Source organism: Alligator mississippiensis, chromosome 11, assembly GCF_030867095.1.
Source record: "Alligator mississippiensis isolate rAllMis1 chromosome 11, rAllMis1, whole genome shotgun sequence".
In the NCBI taxonomy this organism is placed as follows: domain Eukaryota; kingdom Metazoa; phylum Chordata; order Crocodylia; family Alligatoridae; genus Alligator; species Alligator mississippiensis.
In genome coordinates, this window is record NC_081834.1 from 60,870,977 (window position 1) to 60,892,419 (window position 21,443).

Below are 21,443 nucleotides of genomic sequence, written 5' to 3' on the forward strand. Positions count from 1 at the left end.
GTTTTGCCCCCAGATGAACAGCTGAACTCCTCCCCTCCCCATGCCCCTCCGTCCTCCCTGTTCATGATGCATCTGCCACTGTGATGAGCACCCCTGAACTTTCACTACAGTTTCTATACTTCGAAAACAGCTTTATATGTTTTAAAAAATATATTTTATCTAACCAAAGACATAAAATAGGTTGTTTAGGCTAAAAAAGATCGCTTGTTGCTTAGTTGTTTAATTGCTGGCCTCGCTAAAAAAAAAGCTATATCAACGAAGTCCCAGAAAAGGAAGGGGGGTTACTTGGGAGAGAGCTGGAAGGGGGGTTACTTGCTGGGCTTGCTACACATTTCATCACATCAACAAGTTTAACCTGTTACATAGCTATATAAGGCAGACGCCCACTGGGGTGGGGGTGCTTACTTTATAAACGATTGCCAAACACCACTTTTTACACAAAAATAAAGATTACGTTGGATCCTTCACTCCTGTGTGTTTATTGACACAAGCGCACCGGACACGAACTCACTGTCCTTTGGAGACAACAATTTCTGGCGACCCAGATGGGACCCTAGCTGACTGCCTTGCCCGGTCCACCTCTTTGGCTCCGGCAACAACTGTGGACGGCGCGAGGGCCAGGCACCACCGACCTTATTCGTCGGAGGTCTGACCGTCTCCTGGTTGCCTGACGGAGTCGTGGAGGGGTACAATGGCGCAACGCTCGAAGGACCAACTAAATCGGGCGGGGCGAGGGAGGTTTCAACGGACTGGTGAGTACTTCTTTCCATATTTTGAGCAGGTTGGGGAAGAGACGGCTTTAAAAGTTCCGACCGTGTAGACGCCCTAGGCGAGTGAGATCGGGTGGCAGCCCCGTGAGCTCCCTTTGATCAGTTTGGTTCTGAGGCTGAGCGGCGGTCGCCGTCCGGTAGTCGGACAATGGGAAGTAACCAGTCCAAGATTCCACCCTGCAGTCCCTTAGGATGCATTTTGAAAAACTGCCCAAAGTTTGGAAGCGACCCTATGATGAAACAACAGATGATTCGGTATTGCAATACATGTTGGCCACAGTACCAACTTGCGGATGCTGCAGCCTGGCCGGAGAACGGGTCTTTGGATTATAGCACAATCTTGCAGTTAGTTGTTTTGTAGGCACCAAGGGAAGTGGGATGAGATGCTTTATTAGAGGCATATATGACTTTGTATAGGGATGGGGTTACACAGAAGTCGTGTGGGATATTTAGGGGAAGCGGGGTAATGGCTTTACGGGGGGTCACCACAGTATGTCCGGAGGAGCCGGAGGAGGGAGACGTGCAGTTGCTAATTGCTCCCACGGCTCCCCCATCTTATCCTGTGAGCCCTGCGTCACCACAGGGGACTTCCACTTTCTGCGCAGAAATAAAGATTAAGTTGGATCCTTCACCCCTGTGTGTTTATTGGCAAAAGTGCACCGGGCACGAACTCACTGTCCTTTGGGGACAACAGCACCAAGTCTCTGGACTCAGGCCTGCACATAGGCCCGCCAAAAGACTTTGGCACAAATTACAAATGGGCACCCACAGACTCCCCACAGTTGGCATTGGGAAATGGTCCTATACTTCCCATCCCACCCTGCAATTCCACCATCTCTAGGTCCTTCCCATGGGAACAGCACTGAGAGAGAGTGCATTTGGCATCTGCCTTTCACCCTCTTCAACGTGGGGACATCCTACAACACCTTCGTGGCTACGAGTTCCAGAACTCCAGCATGACGGGGCTCCAGCACTGTGCCCTGACCTGTCGGCAGTGGATTGATAACCGTGTGTCCTTCCATATATTTCGATGTGATATTTTTCTCTGTCTCTCTTAGTAAAGGTGGTTCTTGATGAATGTGCTCCACGTGTTTTGTTTGCCCCCGTTTCCCCATGGGTGAGGTCAGACAGGGGATTCCCTGCTTTCGTGGGTGCTGATTTCTGTGAAATCATGAAGGGTGCAGAGAAAGGGAAGAGGTGCCTAGCCATGAGAGCCTGAAGTCAGTCAGATGTCAGGTTCTAGATGAAATAAGATCGGAAGAGGCTTGTGCTCTGTCTGTCTGTCTATATATTTGGAAAGCTTATGCTCTCAATGCATATTTGTCTTATTTAATTAGCTGATAAAGGTGCAACTCTACCTTGCTTTATTACTGAAGGAATCAATGGCCCATTTTTCCAGGCACTGCATGGCATCCTGCTTACGCTGCACAGCGGTACAGCCTCAGCATCTCCACCTCATCACATTGGCATGCTCCAAGGATGTGGCCCCCAGCAGTGCCACAGCAAGGAGGGGGGCAAGTGGGGCGACTGCCCTGGGTGCCGAAGCGAAGGGGACGCCGAGAGGCGCTCCCCAGCTGGGGCGGGAGCAGGACGGAGCCGTGAGGGGCTTATCTGGGGAGATAGGGATGGGAAAAGGGTGGCTTCTGCCGCTGCGTACACTCCTGGCAAGCATGGGGGGGTTCCCCCCCGATCTGTGCAGGGGGCTAGGGCGGGCTGCCACTGCGGGGTTTGTCCCAGGCATCAAACTTTGGTGCTTCGGCACTGGCCTCTAGGGTGGATCTACCTAAGCCACGTTCTGGGTTCCAGATCTCCGGGAGTCTCCCCAGCCTGGGCAGCCCCTCCTCCCAGCCTAACTCCTCCCCCGCTCAATTTTCCTTCTTTCCTCCTCTTTTTCCCTGTTATGCGTTTAATTAGCTCATAGAGCATACTGTTATATATGCATGTGTCATGGGGTTGTAATTCCTGGGTTCATCCTGTGCCTCAGGGTACCTGCTGGCTGTTGCTGGGGGCTGTAGGGGCCGGAAAGAAATATTTATTCCCCTTAAAGGCAGAACCTGGCCTCTGATACAGTGCTCAGTTCTTGGTTTGGGGCCTTCCTTTGAAGCCTCAGAGAGCAGCTGGCTATTTCCAAGCTGAAACATTAAGGAAAAGGGGGGTAGCGGCAAGATGACACAAAGTGATTTCAGGTGGTAAAGACCCAGGTGGACTGCGAGGAACTACAGAAGGATCCTGCATGATTGAGTGACTGGGCAATGAAATGGCAGATAAAAATCCAGCATTGATAAGTGTAAAGTGATGCAAATGGGCAAAAATAACCCATGCTTTACCTATTATGGGCTCTACATGAGCTGGTACCACACAGGAAAGAGATCTGGGAGTAATTGCGGACAGCTGGCTAAAAAATACCAGCTGGATGGCTAAAGAAGAGAATTGTAAATGAAACAAAGTCTCAGGATTCCCCTTTACAAATCCATGGTGCCCCCACACACTGAAGACTGTGCCCAGGTCTGGTCCCCGCATCTCAAGAAGGAAATCGAAGAACTAGAGAGGGGCACCAAGAATCATGAGTGTCACAGAGGGGCTTCCTTCCACATGAGAGCCGGTAAAAGAGGCCAGGTCTATTCAGTTTAGAGAAGACCTGCTTGAGGGGGACCATGTGAAGGGTTTACAAGATACTAAATGGGGAAGAGTAAGTCAATAGGGATTTATTATTGACTCTCTTGCAGTACAAGAACTGGGGTGCCAGGATGAAACTAGTAGGGAGCTGATAAAGGTGCAACCCAGCAGGTCATTAGTGTGGGACCCATTGTACCAGATGTGGTGGAAACTGTTCAAACAGGGATTGGACATATTCTTGGAGGAAAGGGGCATCAGTAGGTATTGAGCACAGGAATGAGGGGCACGGCCTCTGAATCAGGGCTTCCTAGACCTTAAATGCTGGAGGCTGCAAGTGAGAAACCATGGATAGCCCTGGTCAGACACAGTTTACTCTCCCTTCCAGCATGGTGCCATGGTGCGACACAAGAGACTGGGCAATACAGACCTCTGGTCTGACCCAGTATATAGCACTTCTGTGCTTAATTCAGCGTGGAGGAGATGGCTTGGTGCCGTGAAGGAAGGAGCTGGTAGTTCGGATCCAGGACTCCTAGGTTTCATCAATAGATCACTAGTTCTGGGATCCAGGACTCCTGGAAGTTTCATCCTAGCAGCTTGGCTAAAATGCTAGGGGGCCCCAGCATCAAAAGCCTATGTTCCCTCTCTGCAGCTACATCCCCATGGGTTTGCTCCCACCAGAGTAGTTCATGCCCTGAGTGCAGCCAGGCAGGGTCTGTTGCCCCCTTATGAGCTCACAAGGACCCTCCCATTCTGACCTCACCATGATGTCACTCCCTGACTACCTCCTAGGGCCCAGGGACCCTCAGGTGGGCAGTTGCCAAGAAAGAGGTGGAGGAGGGAGGTTGTTATATCTTCTGCTCCACCACCCTGGCAACTTACCAGTATGGATTTTCTCGTCAAATCCATCCTGGTTTTACTCGTATCTCAAGTGGGCTTTTGGATTTGCAGGTAGGTGGGGGGGCAGAGGGGAGGAGGCTTCTGGGCTTTGCTGGTTGGCTCCTCCTCTCCTTTCTGCTCCATGTGTCAGGATGTTCTTAACCCTCTTGTAGAGGCAAGGGAAACACCCTGGAACTGGGTCAATTAAGGCAGTTTCCTTGAGTCTTCCCAGGGATAACTGTTCCCCTGGCATGGTTTAGTACCCGCCTCGGGGTTGGGGCTTCAAGCCCACTTTCTGGAAATGGGAGGCTCCTCCCTAACTTGCATCTGCGGCCGTATGTATGACTGAGGGCAGGCGAAACTTGGGGGCATCTTAACACCAAGTCTCTGGACTCGGGCCTGCACGTAGGATGCCCACCAAAAGACTTTGGCAAGATCTGAAGCCCCTGGCGGGGGTGGAGGATGTTTGCCAGTTGTAGGGCCACTTATGGTTTGGACCGACTCATGAATTTAGACTCGATTCGGCTGGTTTGGCTTGGAACATGAAACATTTCTTTAAAAAAAACCCCGAACTAAACAAAACAAAACCTGTTTTTAGAGGCGTTGGGTGTCGGCTGCAACTGAGGCCGGGGATGGTGACAGGGCTGTGCTAATGCTCCTGCTGGGACGACAGGCTCCTGGCTAGAGGGTCTTGTCCCTCTGCTCAGGGTCCCCGTGGGGATGGTGGGACCTGCCGGGCGGGCACCAGTTCTCTGGCCCTGTGGGGTCCAGGGAGCTGCCCTCTAGCCCGCTGCTCTCTGTGTGTGCAGACCGTTCGTCGGAGGCTGAGGCAGATACTGGGAAGAGCCAAGCTGAGAGGTGAGTAGCCTCGGGCCCTGGCCTGGGGCAGGAAAGACCATGGCCCCCTGCCTCCTCCCAGCCCATGGGAGCCACGGAGGAGCAGCCAGGGCCCCGCTCACAGGCTGGGGGTGCCGGCTGGGGAGGGGCAGAGTCTCCCCAGGCCCACGCCAGCTCCTTCCTCTCTCCCTTACAGCAGCTTGGGGACACGTGGAGGAGACACCACCACGCCAGTGCACACAGTAAGCACTGCCCCATGCCCCTGCAGCCTCCCGGGGCCTGAGGGACCCCTTTCTGCCAGGGATGGGGCTGGCTCAGGAAAGGGAGGAGGAGAGGGGGCAATGCAGCCATAGGAGATGCCCTCCTCTTTGTCCTGCAGCTGCCCCATGCCTGGGCACAGGCTCAGCCTCGAGCGCACACTGCAGCTGGTGGAAAGGAGGCTCCAGCACATGACCTGGCACCTGATGAGAGATCTGAACCAGAGGGGACCTGGAAGCCATGTTTTCTGTGGTCTTTGGGAGGACATGGCCCCGCCCCACGTCCCACAGGGTCTGGACCGTGTGGGGCGGGGTGGAGGGGACGTGCCCTGCCCCGCATCTCATCTCTGCCATAGGCCCAGACCTGCATGTCCTGCACCATCCTGGATCTCCGAGGAGCCTGAGGAAACGGAGGACCCTGACGCTCCCTTCATGCAACCTCCCAGCCATGCTGCTGTGGGGGATGCCTTCGTGGGGCCGTTGCCGTTGGCCTGCCTAAGGGAGACCTTTGTGCTTTGGGAGGAAGATGGCGTGGCTCTCCCCAGCCCAGCCTGGCACCCCCCTAAGTCCCTACCAGGACAGGCAGATGGGTGTCAGAGTCAGCCCATGCCTGTGCCAGTGCTGGAGCCGGGCGTTGCCCAGCGTCTGGACTTCCACATCTGGTGCCTGGAGCTGCAGCGCCAGCTGGGCCTCCCCAGCCCGGATGCCAAGTCACTGCCCGTCTGATCCCCCCAGTGCCGGTCCGGTGCCCCCGTCCCACGTACGCTGAGAGACGCCGGCTCTGGAAGAGCATCTCCCGCACCCCTCGGGATTCCCGCGCAGCCCTGCGGGTCTCACACCCGCTGCCCGCCCTGCCTGAGGAGGCGCCACAGTGTGAGGAGGCTGAGGCCATAAAGACAGAGGAGCCTGGATCCGACCCACGGGATAAGGCCGCGCAGCCTCCAGGATTGGACACCCAGGAGCCCTGTGTCTGCCTCCCCAAGCCCTTGCCCTGCCGGGCCCTGAGGGTCATGAGCCTCCCTGAGGCTGCCCTGAGCCAGCCCACGCCCCATGCTGACACCAGTCTGCAGCCTTCTTTCCAGCAGGGGAGCCCGGAGACACAGCCTCCACTGGCCCGCGGGTCCCAGGGGATGGCTCCGTGTGGGAAAGAGACTCCCTCAGCCGCCCAGGGCCATCCTCGGGCGAAGCCTTGCAGCACGGCTGAGCCAGAGAAGGGCCCAGAGCACCGCCACCCCCCCCCCCCGAACCCCTGCAGGCCACTGGGGTGCACCAGCCTGCAGTGGAAGCTGCACCTCCTGGCCCCAGAGCCTCCGGGCAAGCAGGATCCTGCAGACACCACCGTGTTGCCAGGGGAAGCCAGCACCAAGGTCCCAGACCCATCTGAGGATGTTTGCGCTTCCCAGGATGCGTCAGAGCGGCACCTCGTGGGGAAGCAGCTGCAGGAGGTGACTGAGGAGCCAGGCCCGGCCTCTTGCCAAATGCCCTCAGGGGCAGAGACTGATCCAGGAAAGAAGGACCTGTCCCACCCGTGGCGTACCTCCAATGGAAGTACAACAAATAGCATCAGATGCCTCCTTCCCACCCCGGTGAGAGGCCGCCATGGAGGAAGGGAGCGGTGGAGCCTGGAACAGCCCAGGAAAGGCACCCAGCTGCCCCCTGCCTGGCACCCCAGAGGGCAGAGGGGGGCACCCAGCGGGCAGCCAGTGGCAACTGGGAGCCGAGAGCTGCATCAGGCTGGTGGGCAGGCGCCTGACCTCCCCTACGTCTGTGGCCTGGAGGGAAAGCCAGCCCGTGCGGTCTGGCCAGGAGACTCTGGGCAGCTTGGTGCCAGCTGCAGCCTGAAGGAGCTTCAGGGGCTGCTCCGGAAGATCACAAGGGTCATGGCAAGAAGCCCCAAGGCCTCAACAAGCTCCATGGCTGGTGCAGGAAGGGGCCTCCAGCAGCGCAGCCTTGAGACCAGCTGGGAACGGGATCAACGGGTCTCCCAGCTGCCCCCAGGCTCCGAGATATCCCCGGGGACCGATGTCCCGTTATCCCAGACCTCCATGCCTGCGTGGAGGCACCGACCAGCCTCAGTGCTGCCCCGCAAGCCAATCCACAAGCCTGGTGGGGAAAGCGGGATGGGACCCAGGCAGGGGAGACCCCCTGGCTCCAGCCAGCCCCAGCAGGGAAAAGCGACCCGTGCTAGCAGCTCGAGGGCTGTGGCAAGAGAAAGCCTCGTCGGCACCCCCGGAGACACCAACAGGCTCCCCAGGGAGAGGGGACGGGGTGCAGGGCCAGGCCCTCGGCCATGGAAGGAGGGAGGGAGGGACCAAGAAGTGCCCTGTGGGGGCAGGCAGGCCCGCACCCAGGCCAGACCATGTAGAGCCCCCTGACCGGGTGCAGCTCCTGGCCTCCATCCTGACCTCCCTCCGCGCTCATGACCTGCAGCTCCAGTTTGTTGCTGACCTGCTGAAGAAGCAGTGCCCCCAGGGTGTCAGTGCCATTTCCCCCACCAGGCCCCTGTGCCAGCTGCCTTCTCCACCCAGCTGGATGTCCAGGCTCCAGGCCAGGTCCACGCCCACAAGATGAGCCTGAGCTACAGGCTAGATGCCCCCGGCGGGCCAGCTCAGGAGGGGCCGCCCACAGGAGGCTCCCGGGGGACACGGAAGGGGGTGATGGGTCAGGCGAAGGCAGGGACATCTGAGCAGGGCCTGGACGATACCACGAACGTCTGGCTCCGCACATCCCAAGCCCCGGATGGGGTCTGTCAAATGAGTAGCAAGAAGCAGGGGAGGAAGCCAGGTGGCTCTTTGGGCCCTGGCGGCTGCCAGGGACCCCTTGAAGAGCCTCAGCGCTCATCTCCAGGGGACCCCTTGGGTCCTTCCAATCTGGACCAGAAGCCCCTGGAGAGAGGGAGCCAGAGGCAGGACAGGAGGCTGAGGAGAGCTTCCCACCAACGACCCCGAACTGTCTCTGTCAGCACCAGCACCACGCATTTCCCCCCCCAGCAGATGGACGGAGCCACTTCTCTCCTGGCCACCAAAGAAAAGAAACGCCAGAGCAGGACCCCATCGGTGCCCAGAGAAAAGGTCCCTTTGTGCTGCCGCTTCCTGAGGTGCCTCCAGCGCACCTTCTCCAAGCCCTGCCTCACCACGAGGGCCCGGCTGTCCCGGGATCCACGGAACAAGGTCCCCAACGTCAGGCTCACAAAGCCTCCCTTGCGCCATCAGGCCTCCAAGGTGGCGCCCCACTGGCACCTCCCAGTCCCCACCTGCCTGCTGGGAGGGACACCCAGGAATCCACCTTCTCCCTGGGCTCGGGCAGGTGCTCGCCCTCCTGGTCGTCTTCTTCTAGGGCACTGTTATCTTTTCCCATCTGCATCACAAATGGGCACCCACTGACTCCCCACAGTTGGCATTGGGAAACGGTGGTATACTTCCCATCCCCCCCTGCAATTCCACCATCTCTAGGTCCTTCCCATGGGAACAGCACTGAGAGAGAGTGCATTTGGCATCTGCCTTTCACCCTCTTCAACGTGGGGACATCCTACAACACCTTCGTGGCTACGAGTTCCAGACCTCCAGCATGACAGGGCTCCAGCACTGTGCCCTGACCTGTCGGCAGTGGATTGATAACGATGTGTCGTGTCCTTCCATATATTTCGGATGTGATATTTTTCTCTGTCTCTCTTAGTAAAGGTGGTTCTTGATGAATGTGCTCCAGGTGTTTTGTTTGCCCCCGTTTCCCCATGGGTGAGGTCAGACAGGGGATTCCCTGCTTTCGTGGGTGCTGATTGCTGTGAAATCATGAAGGGTGCAGAGAAAGGGAAGAGGTGCCGAGCCATGAGAGTCAGTCAGATGTCGGGTTCTAGATGAAATAAGATTGGAAGAGGCTTGTGCTCTGTCTGTCTGTCTATATATTTGGAAAGCTTATGCTCTCTATGCATATTTGTCTTATTTAATTAGTTGATAAAGGTGCAACTCTACCTTGCTTTATTACTGAAGGAATCAATGGCCCATTTTTCCAGGCACTGCGTGGCATCCTGCTTACGCTGCACAGCGGTACAGCCTCAGCATCTCCACATTACATCGGCATGCTCCAAGGATGTGGCCTCCAGCAGTGCCGTAGCAAGGCGGGGGGCAAGTGGGGCGACTGCCCTGGGTGCCGAAGCGAAGGGGACGCCAAGGGGCGCTCCCCAGCTGGGGCGGGAGCAGGGAGGAGCCGTGAGGGTCTTATCTGGGGAGATGGGGATGGGAAGAGGGTGGCTTCTGCCGCTGCGTACACTCCTGGCAAGCATGGCCAGCTTGAATGCATCGAACTAATCCAATCTTCTTCTAAAAGCTAAGAAATATTGAAGTGCTGATAGGAGAGCCATCAGGCATTGGAATAAGCTACCCATATTAGTCGTGGAGTCTAAGCAATCGAGCAATGACAGAGCCTGCAGTGGTATTAGCCCCCGCGGGAGCTGCCGCAGCATCTGGGACCCCAGCCTGAGACACCCAGGGCTGGATCTGCAGGAGGGCCAAGCACCTCTGGTCTCCAGCAACTTCAGCTGGACCTGGGGCTGCTCAGCACCTCTGGAGATTGGCTCTGGGATGACGCAACACTTGGGGGCCCCAACCCCTCATGGGAACAGGCCCATCCGTGGCTCACGGCACCACCCCCCCAACCCATATGATGTGGCCAGGTAGGTGGAGACAGGGCGGCTGTTCCTCCGGCACAGGACCAGGGGCAGGACCAATGGCTCACGGCAGGAAGGGACCCTACAGGTGGCATCAACATGAAGATGCCTCTGGAGTTGGATCAGTGAGGAGGGAATTGGTGTTCCATCATTCAATGATATAGGGATTAATAACCCAAGTCTAAGATTACAGACACTACCGTTAACTTTAAATTCAAGATCAATTAATGTATCCTACCCTAACATTACCTCAAAGAATTCAACCTAGACCACTGTTAGGGGATCAAGTACCATTGATTATATGTTCATTAAAGCTTTTGACAGTACAGATGGAATTAAATTTTGGAAGGAATTGTTGAATTATGGGATTGACCCTTCTCTTTTGCACCTGCTGATAGAATATTATAAAGATACATGAGCCCAAGTTAGTAGGGGCCTGAGGGTCAAACTTGCACAGAAATTTCAGCTACAGAAGGGGGTTGTGGTTAGACAAGGATGTATTTCGGCCCCTTTGTTACATGAATGACATTATCAGAAGCATGCAGGATGCTCATTTTCACCCCCCAAAATTACTAGTAATTCCAATTCCTGTTTTAATGTACGCGGATGACACCATTATACTGTTAAGAACCCCCACTGGGTTACAGAGAGCAATTACAACTTTTCAGTATCTTCTGTGGACAGAACAATTTAAAGATAAATTATGATAAACCCAAAATAATGTCTTGGGGAAGCTGTTTGATGCAATAACCGTGGAACACGCGGGGAAATGAACTCAAAGTTGTTAAAACCTATAGGTACTTGAGTATGAGGTTTACAGTTTTTCCATCATGGAAACAAGCACCACTTTCAGTCGTTTAGAACTGAGGCAGCCCAACCAGTCGTGGCTATAAAGAAACTGTATGAGACCACAGCAGGAGGATCATCAGTCTAAGATCCTGTATTAGTATATCAAGTCAAAGTTGAATCTCAGATCCTATATGGTGCTGAAGTATGGGGTTACGCTGCCAGTAACCATGTAGACATATCTCAGAATAAGTTTCTTGGAGCTCTTTTGGGTCTTCCTCCAACTCTCTTTTGAGATTAGAGATGGGATTAGATTCTATAATCTAAGAATTGGGCGGGGGGGGGCGGGGAAGGTATTTACAGCTGGATCTCAACAATAAATGGTGATCCTCTTTGACTAGACTCAGGACTGAAGAGCTGCCTACAACTGTTTTGGCTGAGTGTCGACTTCCCATTCCAAGAGCCCAACTCCACTAGGAGGTCTGGAAGCGATCCATTAGGTTTTAAAATGTTCTTCATATGACAACGTCTGGAGAAAGTATCTATCACCATTCTTGCAGAAATACTTTTCAAACAGAGAGAAATTAATCTGACTTTTCCAGCAAACAGATCTATACTTAGTAAGCCGTCTTGCAATTTTTGCTTATAAGGCTACAGCGATCAGAGCTAAACATTCTTTACTGTTGATGAGGCTGATAGTAAAATCAAATACAGTGATAAAGTGTGAGTCAATTGTAGGCCTATCTATAACATTTTTATAGATTCATGACCTGATTTATCACTATATTTCTATTCGATTACGTTAATGTCCGGAGTATGAATAATAAACGTTTATTTCCAATGGTTAGCTATATTTTATTATTACATTTGTATTCGTTATTTTTAGCTTAAATTTATTTTTTATTATGGTTGCATGTTTCTCATGTTTTTGGGAGCATGGCTTTCAACCACAATCCTTAATAAATTTAATTGAAGTTGAATTGATCTGTAAGGAGGGCCCACAGCTCATGTCTGAGGGTTTGTGCTGCTCCTGCCCTGCCAGTATCACCCACTGCATGAGGGGTTATGGGGTAGGGGCACGTGTTGCTTCCCTGCTGGCTCTGCAGAAGAGCCGCTCCCTTCGCATAAAGCGGGTCCTGAGAGCTACTTCCCCATCCATCAGCTCCACTCCCATCCCACCCAGGCATTTCAGGGTTTAGTCACCCTCCAGGAGACCAATGTAAGTGGGAGGGGCTAGCCTAATGCCACAGCCCTTCTGCGAGGCAGCCACAGACCACAGGGCCCCTGAGAGCACCTCGAAGTACTTGCTGCCTTAGGGCACGCACAGACGAAACAAAAGTTCCCATTTACATCGACGCAGCTCCGTTTGTTTGCATGACCCAGGATTTTCCATTTCTTTAAAGTCCATTTAGCACCTTAAAATAACACTACTCAGAGCCTGACTCCAAAGACTTGGAATTAATCCCCTTCGCCACGAGGGGGTGCTGCGTTCGGCCTCTGGTGTCCCGGTACGTTCTTTTTTACTCTTAACGATAAGTATGAGAAGTTAAGCGCAAGAAAAACATAATAATAAGTTTTCTGCAAGTAGTTTCAAACTTTGGAGGGAGGGAGCAGTTACATGACTCCCTTCAATACTGCAACCTGAATTTCAGCACGTTCCCTTTCAGAGCCACGACCAGAAGTCCAAGGGCAGCAAGACGCTGCCTGCCAGACCCGACACCCAGGCTACGCAGCATCCCAGGTGGGTTTATTTCCTTGACACCCACATTGTTTGTTAACTGCTGCCTAGGGCTTCATGGCCCAATACCGACTGCAGCCTAAACTCTGGTCTTCTTGACAGGTCAAATCTCTGCCGCTCATTGACCCCGACCGCGCTATTCTCTGTCCTTCGAAGCTTCACCGCTACCCCCGACACACGCCTGCAGTCCTCGTCTTCACGGCGTCTATTGTGTCGGGGCTCTCGTCGTACCAGTCCCTCGCACTAATCAAGCACGCCAGTCTGCGTTGCCCGTTCCCCCTAAACCCGAGAGATGGCGAGGCCACAAGGCTGGCAGGAGCCAACAGCTCTTGGAATCTGGCAGCCTTTCTGAGCACGTCCGCTGCCCTTGCACACCCCAACAACCGGGTATTTGCACAGCACTGAACTAAACCCACGGCTCTCCAGTTTCCTAGACGTCAGGCGTCCCTTTCGGCGCCCCTCAGAAACTGCCCATTTCACCCGAGTGGGTTTTTTGTCACAAATCATTTTTGCCCCGTCGCAAAGCGCTGAGAAAGCCCCCAACACCGCAAGGCTTTGAACTGTTGATTCCTGTATGAAAGCCCCCACGTTTCTCCTCTGGTGAATCAGGCGTGCACGCCGAACAGGGCTAAGCACTACCCGGCACGCGCAGCACCCGCGAAAGCGACACCCCAGACGCCGCGCGCCCCAATCGAAACAGAAAGCCTTCGTTTGGGAATCAGGACCGGAAGCCAGCAGGTCCCAACAGCACCCCTCCTCTTTCAAGCCCCTTGCACAAGTATCTGCCAGCTCCTTGCTGCAGTTTTCACTAAACACAGTGTTATCTTTAGCCCGTCATTCGGCTAATCTCTGCCTTCGCACCGAACACCTAGACACGTCCCTTTTCCTTTTCTAGCGCCTATAACACCTCATTAGTCTGCTTCCAGCCGCCCAGCCCTGACCCCGCCGACCAAACCACCCAACCGCGTCACACGGAATGGCACCCAGCCGCTGCCAACAGTCGCATTTAAGAGCTCGGAGCCTCGACGGGCGTCCGGCGGAGCCAATCGGCCGCCGCCGCGCCGCTCCTCCAATGGGAAGCGGCGTAGCGAGAGGAAGCGCTCGCCCCTTCCTTGGCCCCACCTCGCCGGCCGCGGGGGGCGTGTCCTGGGCGAGGGGGCGCGGCGCGCCATGGCATGGAGGCTCAGTGCGCGCCCGGCCGCTGAGCAGCGCGGAGCTCCGGCCGGCGGCGGCGGCGGCCCAGGTCTCCCTGCCCGCGCGGGCTCGGCCGTGGAGGTGATGAAGCGCGTGGTGCTGGAGCTGAGGAACCGCGCGCCCGAGAAGGTGAGCTCGGGGCCGCCATGTCGCGGCGGTGCCCGGCGCTGCGCGTGCCCCGACCCGGCATGGAGCAGCCCCGGGCCCCAAAACACCCCTCCTCGGCGTGCTCCTTACTACGCAGTTGTGCCTTGTGGTGCGTTCTCCTAATTATTCACCTCCTGACCGCGTATTATTATTATCATTATTATTATTGCAACGATCAGATTGTTTTTGGACGGGCCAAGGCTTCTTCTGCCCCCTGCGCTGCTTGTAGAAAAGTGAAGGAGGGCTGGAAGCCCCTGCGCGGGGCACGGGCTCGCCGCGGTCGCTGCTGCGGGCATCTGTTCTCGTTGTTCGGCTGATTTTCGGGGAATTAGGAACTTGCTTTTCTTTTCCGCCTCCCCCTTTTTCCTTGGGTGATCTCCGAGTCTGGGTCCTCCCCCGCGATGCGCCCGCCATCAGTTTCTCGGTTGTGTTTGGGGGTGAGTTTTGGGGGGGGACGTGTTAAAGTATCCTTGTTAAAAATAAATGAATAAATGGACAGCTGCTTTTCTTCGGGGCGGGGAGAAGCCCGAAGTCGCGTGCCCCCCGCTCGCCCGTCCCTCCCGCGCTGGCGTTGCTGGCAGGACGGGTCTTCAGTTATTTTTACCTTCTCGCTGGTGGAGGTTGTGAACAGGTCGTAGCGGCACCGAATCCATCTTAAAAAAAAAAGACCCCTTTTTTTCCACCCCCACACCCCAAGGTGGCTGTAGGCAGGTGGTATCTGATGCATGGTTTTCCCCTGCTGCGTAGGGAAAGATTGTGGCCGCGCTTTGCTTTTTAGGAGAGGGTCGTGGTTTTACTTAATCTCCTGTAGTAACTTCATTGACTGCAGTGCCAGCTGCATGGAGAGAAGGCTGATTAACAGCAGGGAAGCGGAGGCTGCAAGTTGAACTCGGCCAACAAATGATTTGTCGCTCCAGCAGATGTTTTGGCATTTAGGTCAGTAAGGACGCTATCGACTGGCGTGTCTTGCTGTCCCCAAGAATAAAGTCCAGATAGGTTGATATTGCAAAGTGCTTTTACTCCACCCCGGCCTGGGTGACTGACGGCACAAAGATTCCCTGCATAAAAACTACTCCGATAAACAGTGTATTTCTTAACAAGTTGACTGTGTCGGATTCTTTTTTTAAAGCCTTTAAACCGTGGCTGGAGTTACCCTTCCCACACCCCCACCCCCCCAAAATGGTTTCAGTCTTTCCCTTTTCTTCAGGGCAAAGCCTGAACAACTTTGGGACTTGGAAACCACGAAACAATTCAAAGCTAGTCTCTCTGGTCACCTTTTTCTGCAGCAACATGAAATAAGATTGTAAACCTGAAACAAATGAGCAGCTCGTGCCCACCAAAATAACTCAGAAGTTGCCAGTGAACAAGTGACTTTTTTAGTCCTCTCTACAGATGAATCTTTCAGAGCTGAACTTCCCAGACTGGTGTTGCGTTTAATCCTTTTTGTTTGCAGCCGGATTGGTAAACTAGCAACTGTGGTCAACCCACCGTTGGGGACATGGAGGACGGACAAGCAGAAAATGGATTTTTCCCTACAAGACGTTCAGCGACACAGAGTAAATGCATCTAGAATGAAGAAGCAAATGCTTCAGTCTGGTGCATTATTAACCTATGGTACTCTCTGCCTCAATATTTTGAGGGTCAAAGCTATAGGGTTTGCAAGAGGATTTGGTGCTTTTTTCTGTTAAGCGAGGCTATACCCCCTTATTTTAAATAGCGAATGGGAATATAAACCTTCATCTGGGCATGAAGCAACCATTAAGTGATGGCTCTGGAAGGAAACTATATGCGTAGGTCATTCTGTAATTGCCTAGTTGGCTTTTGGCTCCTTGCTTCTTCTGATGCATCTGTTCCGGCTTTCATCAGAACCAGGACCATAGGTTTTTGTCCGTCCCTGTAAAGGACTGCGATTGTGAACTCTGTCTTGGTGGTTGTGCTTTCTGAAGCCAGCATGTTAACAGAAATAAATTAAGTTTTTATCTTCTGGTTCTCTGTGATGGTGCTTCATACTCTGTTTACTTCCTCTCAAGGTTGATATGGTCGATGAGTTCAGACAACTCAAGTTCAGGTCGTCCCAGATGAGAAGTAAAGCCTGTCGTCAGGCTGCTGGTTTGGCCCGAATTGCTTGCTTGGTTGAGGGTCCCTATTAAAGTAATAAGTGACGTTCTGTTTTGTTTCAAGATGACAGAGTTAGTGCTTGATAACTGCTGATCCAGCAATGGCGAAATTGAAGGTCTGAATGACTCCTTTAAAGAGCTGGAGTTTCTCAGCATGGCCAACGTAGAGCTGACATCCCTGGCCAAGCTCCCCACCTTGAGTAAGCTCCGAAAGGTATGCATCTTCAGACAAAAACCCATCGGTTCTCTCCTGCCAAAGTTGTATACCTTGAAACAAAGCAACAGTTAAACTACTTGCGTATTTCCATAGTCACAGTCACGTTTGCATCTCATTGAAATGTTTTACTAAACATTGCGAACTTAAGAATTAAGTCTTTAAGACCCTAAATGTAATTAAAGCTGGTTTCAAACATTAATGAGCCAAAGTACTGAAAAAGCATCACTTGAAAACTGTTAACGATGGCCATCCCAATCTGTTGTAAAGAGAGGGGGTCGGGAGCAGTCGCATTAGGTGAAGTGCTGGGAACACTGAAATCATTGTTCGTTACCTGTAAGGAACCAGTTTCAACCTAGTCTGTTGACCTAAAGCCTGTACGAAGATCCAATGCTATGTTTCACATCCCCGTGTAAAAAATAAAGCCTGGAAATATTTTAAGTTTGCACCATACTAAGTATGCTAACTGAACAGTTGGAATCGGTGAGATCACTTGCCAACTTACAGTAGAACATGCTTGAGTGTCTGTAGGCACCCAAGTATGAAACTAGTTAATGAATTATCACTATCAAGCGCAGGTGTGAAGAGCTTCTGAAATAAATGTTAGACTCTAAAGAGACGTACATGTGATCAACATGGGTTGCTATGTTTTTAACCAGATTTCATTTTATGCAAGTAATCTGAGGTTTTACGGGCTCTACAGGAAGTCAATAGTCTTGTGATGCATTTGTTCTTTCAATAAAATACAGGCTCTTGATTTTGATAGCAATCAAACCAACCATCTAATTATCCAACTTTTGTGCGCTGTAGCTGGAATTGAGCGACAACGTCATTTCGGGAGGCCTAGAGGTCCTGGCAGGAAGATGTCCAAATCTCACACCTCTAAATCTAAGTGGCAACAAAATCAAAGATCTCAGCACTGTGGAAGCCCTTGTAAGTACAAAGTCAGATTCTTAGAAGATTGCAGTGTGTTAAAGAAGTCAGAATCTTTCTAGCATTATAAAAGAGAAATAACAATAATTTTATCATTGAATGCAAATGTAAAGTTTGTAAGTGCCTGACGATAGAAGGTAATTGCAAGTAGAAGGGATAAGTACAACAAACACAGTTGAAATAGGAAATCAATAAAACACAAAAAGATAATAAACAAGATGGCTTTAGTGTGACATTCAACAGAACTGAACAGTATGCAAAAAGTAAAACTCTCTCTATTTCCCAAACCTTGGGTAGCTTTTTGTTGCCAGTTCTGGCAACATTTGAATCTTCTTTTTTCTGAATTTCTGTATCCCACTTAGGCCAGTATTGATTACTCCTATTGCAATACATGCATCATCCGATGGTTCATTAGAGACAGACTTGTAAAGACACTGTAGTAATCAATTTTGTGTCAGCCGTGGGGTTTACAGGAGGAGATGTATTCAAACTTGTGGTCTGTCAGCGATAGTTCTGTATTCCCCCGTATTTGTTTTCAGTGGTTAAAACGCATTAAAAGACACCGTGATTTCTTTAATAACAACCGATTTATGCAGGAAAAAGAAGTGAAACTGCTTGGTTAGTAAATGAAAGGTATCCACAAGACCATTTTTAACAAGTGGTTTGTGGCCTAGTAAAAACAGTTCACAAATTTTTAATTAAGTTTTTGGAAGCAAGGTGCTAATCTTTATGATTAATTTTGCTGTTCTTATTACTAAACACAGGCTAAACAAGTGTTTTAGAAACTTGGTAATGATAGTCTGCCTTGCATCTCACTGGTTCGAGTTGTCACAGAGATAAAATTGTTTCTATTTAAGTTAATTATACTTGTTGCATACTTGTTTAAGTGCCAAAACTACCCTCTGAAAGTGGTGTCTCTTATACATGGCCCCCAAAACCGCAATTTCTTAGTATCACTGAAGTATTGAAAAGAACACCTCAAACAGCTAATGATTATAATGGGCTACAAAACCCAGATCTCCTACTCCCTAAGCAGGATTACCTCTATCAGCACATCCCATAGCTGCCCCATTCAGGCCATGGAAAGCTGTCTGTCCACCAGGCATGGTAGGATTGGTGCTGGGACAGTTGGCTGTGCTGACCCCAGAGAATGGGAGAGCCCTGGGTGATTTATAGGATCATATGGGGCTTCCAGAAACAAAGACATGCATCTTAATGGGAAGTAACCTGGGTCACAGCTATTTCAAAAGCAAGTGTAGAGGGAGAGGTGGGATCTCTGGTCTTATGGGGAAGGAACTTTGACTGTCAGCACCAAGACTTCTTAAATGAACTCTGGACAATGGGGAACAGCAAAGGAGAAAAGAAGGTAGTAGGTATACGTAGTAAAATCAATGACATTTAGGAGGCAACAGTCCAGTACTTGGAGGTACCAAATAGTTATTTCATCTCAGTGAGTCATTTTTCATTCATTTTCAGCAAAATCTCAAAAACTTGAAGAGCCTGGACTTGTTCAACTGTGATGTCACAAACCTGGAGGATTACAGGGAAAGCGTTTTTGAGCTGCTTCAACAGATCGCCTACCTAGATGGGTTTGATCAGAAAGATAACGAGGCCCCTGACTCGGAAGACGAGGATGATGAAGGTAACGTCTCTAAACATGCAGTCATGAGTTATGCCATTCAGTTGGTATCTAAATATAAAATTGGAACTAGAGTGACTGTGCAACTGCTGGAGCACAAATCAGCTACATTTTTGAAGTGTAGGCCAGTATCAAATACTGCTTCTGTTGAGTAATGAGGGCGGGGGGAATGCGCTTGCAAACAGTGTAGTCATGGGTGCTGTGCACAGTTAAAGGAGAGTTGCACGTAGGAAAACATGAGTACAAATCTTTTTACTGAGACATAACTATATAAAAGCAGTCGTTTTATTGCTGATACCAAAAGCTTTTGCTTTTTTTTGTACCCGTCATTTTCATATTTGATTCTGTAGCTCATTCGGTTTTTAGAAGCTTATTTAAGATGAGTTTACAAACGAGCCTTTGAGGTTTAAGTGAAGCTGTAAGGAATTAATTACCTGCCTTTCAGAAGGGGATGAGGAGGATGAAGAAGATGAAGAGGAAGCTGGTCCACCAGGAGAATACGAAGAAGATGAAGATGATGCGGGTTCAGATTTGGGGGAGGGTGAAGAGGAGGAAGAAGTTGGTCTTTTATACCTGATGATGAAGGAGATCCAGGTAGGACTTTCCCTTTTCTACTGTAAGACTTAGGATTTCCTTGACACTGTCTGATTATACATGTGTAATAATTTAAACTTCTGTAAGCAGAACCGTGTAAATCCACTATCAGATGTGAGCCATAGGCTACTTTAGAGAGAGACCTTTTACTATCAAAAAAGTGCGTTGCAGTAGGAGAGCCACTTCTCTTTGGTATTCTGCATTGTCTTGCTCAATGAAATGCTTCAAGGTTCATTACTGCACTGCCTTGAAGAATTAGTGTTGTTATCTACCAGGTCACCAGGTCAGATTTTGAGGAGAAAAACCCCCTTCCAAAGCTAAAAACGAAATCTCATTTGAGGATCTGAGTAAGAACTTGGCAGTAATTCTTTGAGAAAATGAATGAACACTTGATTGGTGGGGGTGGCAATATTGGTAGAAACCTCAATATACTTAGTGGCTTCTGTGTACAGCGGCTGCCAGGAGGTGAAGAACTGCAGCATGGGCTAAAGAAATTGGGAACTAAAGTACTCCTAATGTTACCACAACACAGCTTGGTAACAGAGGAAGGACTCCTTTCATTTGTTGTTGATGGGGAGTAGGCAGTAGCCAACATTAAGCACACACGGTTCAGAAAGTCCCGTCTTAACAATTTCAGTATATTTTGGAAAGGGAAAATGAGGACTGGAATCAGCATAATTATACACCAGCTAAACCTGAACTTGAATAAATCCAGCAAAAGCACATCCTAAATTTACGTGTCGGTTAAAGATGAAATTCCAGAATGAATTGCTAAATGCCTTTAAACTTTTACCAGATGTTGTAAAGCATTTCATTTGGCAGATAATATATTTGCAAAGATATTACCTACATGCAAAAAAAGCTTTAGTTTGTCCTCAGTTCCTGCTAGTGCACTTATACTACTGGAGATGTCGGTGTATGTGTGTAACATTTCTAGGATTTCATGTAGCCAAGTGGCCTAAATTTGTCCAGTTACCCCATTTATAAAGCAACTTTTGTTTTGTTTCGAAACAAAACAGCTCTGGATGTATAAACTCTTTTTTCTCCCTTCTTGTTTGACTTCTGTTACTGACAAAAAGGGTTCTTCTAAGCTGTTGCTGTTGTGGGCCACTGAATTTTGTAACACTCTTCTTGAGACATTTTCACAGCTAGTTGGCATAATCATTATTGGTAGATCAGAAGTAACAGCAGAAAAAGACTCCAAATAAAAGACTCCAGCCTTGGTTTTGTACATCTTTGCTAACCTGATAAGTGTAATATAGTAAATTGGGACTCTGGTCTGTACAAATGTCTAGTAATAAAAACAGAAATTAAACATGATCTTTAAACCTCAAAGTGCTGTTTTAATCTTCTGCAAAGCACATGTCATTACAACCTAAGCATACGGTAGTTTTTAAAAAATCTCTTAATATTCTGTATCTTGAAGGATGAAGATGATGATGACGATTACGTCGAAGAAGGTGGCGATGAGGAGGAAGAAGGCAGGTTCTGCAAAGCGTGAAAGCTGTTTGTTTTGTTTTTTTAAACAACATGTCCATTCTTTTGGCATCTGTAAATTAGCAAATCTCAGCTCGCTGCCATTGTCAGCTTATGGCACATCTGTTCAGCTCATCTGTTTAACACCACGTAACCCTTGGATGAAATGGGCAAAAAAAATCTTTTACGTTTAAAGGTGTACTTGGTAGTCCTGTTTGTCTGAGACATAAAGACATACCAAAAACTAGAACTCTTGGTTTCAAAATGATACCTTTTATTAGACCAACTGGGAAATGGCATTTTCTCCGCAACGGGGAGAACCTTGTTGGGGAGCTGGACACAGGGTCCAGTGTGTCATTAATCAATGCCAGCCTTGTGTCACCTGCAGCTATAATCCTGGGGGGGAGGACCCTTACCATTCAAGGGGTGGGGTGCCCACCATTTGAGGTACCTGTAACACGTCCCTACATCGAGTGGAGAGGCTGTGGGATGTGCATAGACGCGAGTGTGCTGGAAGGGGCTCCTGTCCCCATCCTGGCGGGACATGATATTATGGAGCTAGAATACCTGCCCAGGGAGGAGGGCC

The 21,443-nt window shown here is 50.7% G+C and overlaps 2 protein-coding genes and 1 long non-coding RNA gene across 3 annotated transcripts; all 3 read left to right on the forward strand.

The window, feature by feature from the left end:
• Positions 1–245: 245 nt before the first annotated feature.
• LOC132243902 (uncharacterized) lies at positions 246–1,848 on the forward strand. Its single transcript, XR_009455473.1, has 2 exons — positions 246–752; positions 1,612–1,848. It is a non-coding gene; the product is annotated as an uncharacterized LOC132243902 (long non-coding RNA).
• Positions 1,849–5,168: 3,320 nt separating this feature from the next.
• On the forward strand, positions 5,169–9,051 carry LOC132244170 (collagen alpha-2(I) chain-like). Its single transcript, XM_059715213.1, has 2 exons — positions 5,169–5,341; positions 5,713–9,051. Exon 2 carries the CDS (start codon positions 6,367–6,369, stop codon positions 7,729–7,731), a length of 1,365 nt encoding a protein of 454 aa, XP_059571196.1. The 5' UTR covers positions 5,169–5,341; positions 5,713–6,366; the 3' UTR covers positions 7,732–9,051.
• Positions 9,052–16,048: 6,997 nt separating this feature from the next.
• LOC132244171 (acidic leucine-rich nuclear phosphoprotein 32 family member E-like) lies at positions 16,049–21,107 on the forward strand. The gene is made up of 5 exons (XM_059715214.1): positions 16,049–16,215; positions 17,026–17,148; positions 18,625–18,790; positions 19,233–19,381; positions 20,808–21,107. The coding sequence occupies exons 1-5, from the start codon at positions 16,156–16,158 to the stop codon at positions 20,880–20,882; spliced, it is 573 nt and encodes a 190-aa protein (XP_059571197.1). The 5' UTR covers positions 16,049–16,155; the 3' UTR covers positions 20,883–21,107.
• Positions 21,108–21,443: the final 336 nt, after the last annotated feature.

Coding starts and splice junctions, on each gene's coding strand:
- LOC132244171 (XM_059715214.1), top strand. CDS start 16,156: ATGGCCAACGTAGAGCTGACATCCCTGGCCAAGCTCCCCACCTTGAGT. Junction 16,216..17,025: donor CCTTGAGTAAGCTCCGAAAG/GTATGCATCTTC, acceptor TGTGCGCTGTAG/CTGGAATTGAGCGACAACGT. Junction 19,382..20,807: donor TGATGATGAAGGAGATCCAG/GTAGGACTTTCC, acceptor TGTATCTTGAAG/GATGAAGATGATGATGACGA.
- LOC132244170 (XM_059715213.1), top strand. CDS start 6,367: ATGAGCCTCCCTGAGGCTGCCCTGAGCCAGCCCACGCCCCATGCTGAC.